The 6,430-nt window shown below is 43.2% G+C and overlaps 1 protein-coding gene across 1 annotated transcript in view; it reads left to right on the top strand.

Annotated features, from left to right (window-relative positions):
* Positions 1–6,430, top strand: part of pard3bb (par-3 family cell polarity regulator beta b) — a 168,759-nt gene that overhangs the window by 29,639 nt on the left and 132,690 nt on the right. Inside the window, exon 3 of the mRNA XM_031858729.1 lies at positions 802–955. Within this exon, the coding sequence (XP_031714589.1) occupies positions 802–955 (154 nt within the window). The remainder of the gene's footprint in view (positions 1–801; positions 956–6,430) is intronic.

Genomic DNA, 6,430 nt, shown 5'->3' with positions numbered 1-6,430 from the left:
TGTGTGTGTGTGTGTGTGTGTGTGTGTGTGTGTGTGTGTGTGTGTGTATATACACTAGTTTGCACACTCTCATATGGTTTAGGCGTCTGTAGCGTGCATGTGTGTGCTCATGTCCGTATGAGTGAGAGAGTACGTTGCACACTTATGGGTTCCGATGTAGCAGGAAGCCTCTGGCTTTACTGGCAAAGTCCCCTTTCTGTACTCTTGGCCACTATAGACATGAAGCGCGCACACACACACACACACACACTCACAGGTCTATTCAGGTTTTTTTTGCGTGGAGGCCCCTAGAACACCGTGTTGACAAGCTCTGTGCTATGTTAGGCTAAACGCAGACTCAGTGCAATACTCAATAGACAGGGATTCCTCTATATAACGCAGTTAGTGCTAGCAGGGCAGAGGGGGGAGACACAGTGGACACATACACTCTGTCGTAGGAATGCTGGGTTCCTTGGACGTCCTCTATAGCGTCCTCATCCACAAGGTAACGCAGAAATCGTGTTCAAAACAAAGGCACACGAAATTTCTAATCAGTGTTGTGAATTTTTTCTTGGTTCAATTTCTTTGTGTGCATTCTTTTTAGCTCAAAATGTATCTTTGCATTGTACTGTATGCATGCATTTGGATTGCAGTGAATTAAGCGTATTGGAGGGGCTTTACTTTCAGTGTAAGTGGAGAGCAGCACATAGAAAAAGCTGGAGTGATTGTGAGTGGAGTTCCTGCTGCTCCTCTCTGATCAAATGCTGTGTTCATAATGGATAACCAGCGACATTGTGTGTTTTTCTTTTCGTCACCTTTTAGCTGATGGCTGTGTATGAGGAGCAGGAAGCCCAGCAGAGGGGCGTGGCCAACACGAGGCCGGCCCCCAGCCCCGACCTCCACCAGTCTGAGCTCTCCGTCTTCCAGCCCGTCGCGGGGGGAGAGATTGAAGTCAACTCCTCGGCCCTCAAGACCAGTGAGTCATTGTTCATTTATTTACTGCGCGTTTGTTTTGGTAGTGACTCACTCAGACCTTGACGTGGCATTTAACCCACGGCCCGAACATCAAATCAAAGACAATCTTTATGTTTTTAAGATCTACACATGTTGGGAGTGATGTTTGACAATTCAGAGCTAGATTTAGAGATTTGAGTGGTTGACATTTGGTTGCTCTTCTTCATTGCTACATGCTTTGTATATACTTTACTTTTAGTACTTAATGTTCATTCACGGGAGATTTGTATACTTAAGGTTATTTAAAGAGTTTTACAAATTGTACAAGCATGACGATATTTGCCTCACCTGAGGTGTAATATAAACTGTATTCACTCCAGCTACAGTACTGTGCTCAAAGATATAATGTACTGGCTCTCCAGAGGAAGAACAATGAGCTTAACATCAGTTAGGCTTTTGCAGTTGTCATCACATCACATTTGTCCATTTTAGACAATGTATTTTTCTTATGACGACAAGCCAGTCCTTGTTATCTCTGGCAAACCATGACCGCTCTGTGTGTGAGCAACCAAATACTCCAAGTATTTCCAGTACTTCCCATTGCTGACTCGGCTGGTACTCTGTAATGCAGAGATAAGTATTCTAGCTACACGTGCAGTATAAAAACAATAACGTTGTACTTAATATTCTTCTGATTTTTGCTTTGATATGAGGTGTAGTTGTGCTTAGAAATCCCCACTGTGCTTCTGGGACTCTGGCTTACTGACACATGGTCTAAATGCTTTTTCAAAGAGCTCCTCTGACTCAACAAAGAATCAAAAAAGTCCTTCGGGAAACCTCTGGTTTTACCTTTAGAGATGTAAGCTGTAGGTCAGTGCATAGACGGGTCAATGGCACCACTGATGTTAGACAAGAAACAGGTTCATAGGGACTGAAACGTGATGTGGAGGTAGACTGCAAGGCAGCGTCGGTGACTCGTAGGAATCAAGTCCCAAGACACCAGTCTGGAGGGATGGATACAATTAATAATCTGTAAATTGAAACATAAAGGGAAGAAGGAAATAATAAAGTACATGTTTACCATGGGGTTATGGCTTATTGGGTGCGGTATATTCTTGTTATTACCCTATCCTCGACAATTGGAATGATGTTAACTTTGAATTACAGTGCAGATAAAGGTCAGGACGTTATGGGCATGTTCTGCAGGACAGTGATTAAAACAAGATGACAGCTGACATGTCTCTGACATGCAGAGTAAGATGAGGATGAAAGAGAGTCGGATGAGGAGAAGCGGAGGAAAGAGAGGACAGGAAGTGTATGTGTAATGTCAGGCGGCGGGACGAACTCTGATGTCTGCGTCTGCTTACTGTAATGTGGAATAGACCCCCCCCCCCCCTCTTCTCCTAGCTCCTCTTTGTCTCCCTTCCTTCATCTCTTTCTGTCTTATGTCAAGTCAAGTGGCCGTCCAGTCGAGGTATTGTAGATGTGAGCGTGAGATGGCTTACAGCTGTCACCGTAAACTTGTCCAAATGTAATTCTGCGTCGACATAACAAACCGGCCGGGTGATGAATCGGGTGTACCTACAGTTCGCTAAAACAAAAAGGCGTCACTTTTCCGTCGGGTAATGACAGACTCCACTTAGTTATGAATCGTAGATTCTGGATGAGCTTTGCTGCACAGTCCGTAGACTTGGCACCATCCATCTCGATGAACACTTGACATTTAAACACAGATCTATCAAGGTTGTTTTCAGAATGTCATTAATGGGCCAAATCAAGTGTGATAAAGCTCATCCATCTATCGTAAGTAGGATATCAGCTAAGTTTCTTTACTTGTTGTTTTTGATGATACTGTTTGAATTTCTCAGTCAGCCTGAAGGATGTGATGCGGTCTACTGAGCTCAAGGACTCCCACGCCGAATCAAAAATCACAATTTGGTACAGCCGATTATTCCTATTTCCCGACGCCCTTCTTGAAATAAATCTAACTTCACGTAGCATGTCTACTACAGCAGAAAGTGTGTATCTTGCATCTATACTACTAGCTTTGAACATAATTGACATTTGGGCTTGTACAACCTTCCTGAGTGAAGCTGTATGATCCAGACACTGTTAAGACAGGAAGTTTAGTCTGTTTCAGCGTGGTCGCCTGTCAGCAGAGATTAGTAGTAATGTGTGACTGTCATGGTAGATTAGAGGTAACGGAGCTCTGGAGACTCTCACTGTCGGTGTGAGAAGGTCAGGCTTTAGGCCTCTATCGCTGTCTTATGTTCTGCCTCCGACTCCAACCACTTGTTTCTCTCTCTCCGTCTCCTGCTCATTGTTTCTGCTTCTCTCTCTCTCTCTCTCTCTCTCTCTCTCTCTCTCTCTCTCTCTCTCTCTCCCTCCATCACTGTTGACTACTAGCTCACATGAGGTTTCACACTTCAATCCAAGGAGGACTCCTACAGAGTCCGAAGCATTGGTGTAGTAGTGCCGATGAGCACCACTGCTCACAATGAAGCATCGCCGCTGATTAAAGGTTTTTTTTTCGAGTGGCACACTTACCGTGACTCGAACAGCCGCTGTAATTGTTATCACGGCTAGAATCTTGAGAGAAATGTCAAGTGTCCAACACTTGACATCATATACATTAGTTGGGCTGTGTGATTTTGAAGAAGTCAGAAGCGGGCATACCTCACAGAGGATATTTAGACCTGGCTGAGTAAGAAAAGCACAGGTGTGAATAGTCAAATGAATCATGGCTGAATTCCATTTAGCTGCTTCAGTTCCAGGGTCGTGGTATTGTTCATGCTGGCTCACTGTCACACCGTTAGGGCTTACTGGGACATTTGATTAGAAGGAAGCCTTTAATGGTATTAGTAACCCCAAAAAGGAAGCCTTTAAGTTACTACTAAGCCCCGTGCTTTTCCTGACGTCGCTCACAGGATGTCTCATTTTGTTAAATGCCTGTTGCCTCGACTACTCTCTCCTTGTATCTGTTCCTCGACCTCCTCTGCTCGCATCTCCCATGGGGGGAATAAGAATAAGACGTGAGGAGAGGAGACGAGGAAAGGAATTGAGGTTGGACAAACTGGGAAAAGAGAGAGGCCCATAGTATTAGTGCTGCAGTGAAGCCTGGTGGTGGGGATTACCAGGTGATCTAAAGCTGACACTGCATTTTGCCAAATCTAGTAGAAAACTATTAATCTTGGAATGCCTCCATGTATGTATAAGGACGTAATAGTGTCTCCATTTGTCCCTCGACGGTCGTTGATATTCATCCTAATGTGCCACTGGATACAGACAGCATGCATCCTCACACAATGGAGCATTTTCACCACATTTCTGGTTTCATGACAGGTCTGCTTCAATTTAAAACTGGGAAGATGAGGTTTCACATCGAAGTGAAATATAATAGCATAGAATTAAATTATATTTAAAGGCTTCTTTAATTTTGGTATTTTTGTGTTTTAATCTTCATTTTCATTGCACTCAGTGCATCTTGTCTTTGCGTCTCACTGATTATCTTTTCTTTTATCCTTTTTCTTCAACTGTTTCTCATTTTTAGGTCCTTTGTCCTCTCGTCATTTATCTGTCTTTCATTGCCTCTCTTTAAAAAAGATGAATTGATCAGGGCTTTGATGTAATCCATACCCCCCCCCCCCCCCCCCCGACAGGCTTAAGAGCACCAAGGGTCCATTTTGTGGCAATCAATATACGACCCTACAAATATCATTTGGCATGTGTTCTGAGTAGTCTACTCATTTTGAGCCCCTCCCACCACCACCGTTTATTCCCAGTGGAACTATAGAGGCTAACATGACAGAGTTCTTAATGTATATATGGATTGATGGGGGCGGTAGATTTGAGGATTGAGCAGTGCCACACACACACACACACACATATCATAATATTACCTCCAGTCATAAATATTATTTATTTGGATAGCTTTCTGCATTGTTGACTTTTCTTCCCATTTCACTATTTCTTCAAGCTCCAGCAGAAGCAGCAGGCACCGGCGTGGTGTGCGTCGTCCGTCAGCTTCGGTTAAATGATGATTTTATGCAGTGGGCTGATGAGATGTGGAGAGGGAGACACTATCATATGTTACTTAACACGCACATAGAGATCTGCAAATCGGACGCTTATTGGCCATTTGGACGCATGAACACCAGTGTGCTCACTGAAGGGACGTTAAAGGAAGGGCTCGTACGTTCTGCTCCTCACAGACCTGATGAGCACGTGGAGCAATACACATCTCAGAAAAACAACATTCAGGAATGGGCTTCTGATCACACTGCTGCAGTAGAGTATGTAATCAACACATATGGACATCAATGTCTAATACTACTTTAACCCTTTTCATTCACACGGTGAATGTTTTAGGTTCATGCTTTTGTACTTGTTGTTTCTATCTTTGATCCTCGACTTAATGTCCGCCTCCTACCCGTTATACCACTATTACTCTTTATTTCTTTCTATTTAACGAGCTAGAAGTTGGACACCTTCGTGAGTCTCCATGGAGATGGTAGTGTGCCTTATTGTGGCATCTGTTCGTCAAAGCCCATTCTGCCTTTGTATGGTTACAGTATGTCTGCTTTGGCATTCAGTCACAACTGTTTGAAGACTCAGAAAGTTTGAGATGGCTCTGTAGAAAAACATCTTTAAAAAGTGAATAAATAATCTTATTTGATTTGTCGTAAATTCTACATACTGTAGCTGTGAAACGCTTGTCTTCTTAAAACCTGCAGCTGCCCAAATGAATACACATCCATATGCATATATTTGTGTTTCTGGTTGCAAAAAGAAGTCAGATTGTCTTTGAGAAAATGACTCTACTTCTCACTTGATTTATTCCCTCAGTAAACATTGTAAACATGAGTTTATGGTCTTAAGTCTTTGTCCATACAGCATGATGTTATAAATAGACAATCCGTCCATTCCAATCACTCCAAATATGGCCACTTCCGTTCACTGGTTGCAAAAAGTCAAAATCCAAGATGGCGAACTTGAGGCTTCCAAAGGGCAGTCCACAAACCAAAGGGTGGCGTCACTGCGACTACGTCCGCTTCTTAAATGCAGTCTATGTGCTTTATGTCCTGCAGCCTCCATGTCTGTAATCTATGTCATGCATTTTGTCCCACAATAGCTGCTTGTTAGTTTATAGCACTGGATGCCGGGAGGTTCTTGTTTTTGTTAGTAAGCACACTTTGACTTGGACTGATGTCACAGGCACATTGCAACGACGGAGTGGAAATGAGTTTTGTCAACCTAAGAACATAGAAGTATTCATCTCTCCTCTCTCTTTGTTCCTCGTCGTGCTTTGACACTCGTAAAGAAAGTCGTCTCTGTAGCGAGGCATGACGAGCTCCGGGTCTCTATCTTGTCATCTAACAGATTATTATTAGACTGGAATTTAGCTGAACTATGACTCAATCAAAATAGCATAAGCTTTTTTTAAGGTAGTAGTGTGTGTGTGTGTGTGTGTGTGTGTGTGTGTGTGTGTGTGTGTGTG

This window comes from Anarrhichthys ocellatus, unplaced genomic scaffold (genome assembly GCF_004355925.1).
Source record: "Anarrhichthys ocellatus isolate YVR2014 unplaced genomic scaffold, GSC_Weel_1.0 scaffold20, whole genome shotgun sequence".
Lineage (NCBI taxonomy): Eukaryota > Metazoa > Chordata > Actinopteri > Perciformes > Anarhichadidae > Anarrhichthys > Anarrhichthys ocellatus.
Note: the sequence above shows the minus strand (reverse complement) of the source record. Positions and strands in the feature narration are given on the sequence as shown.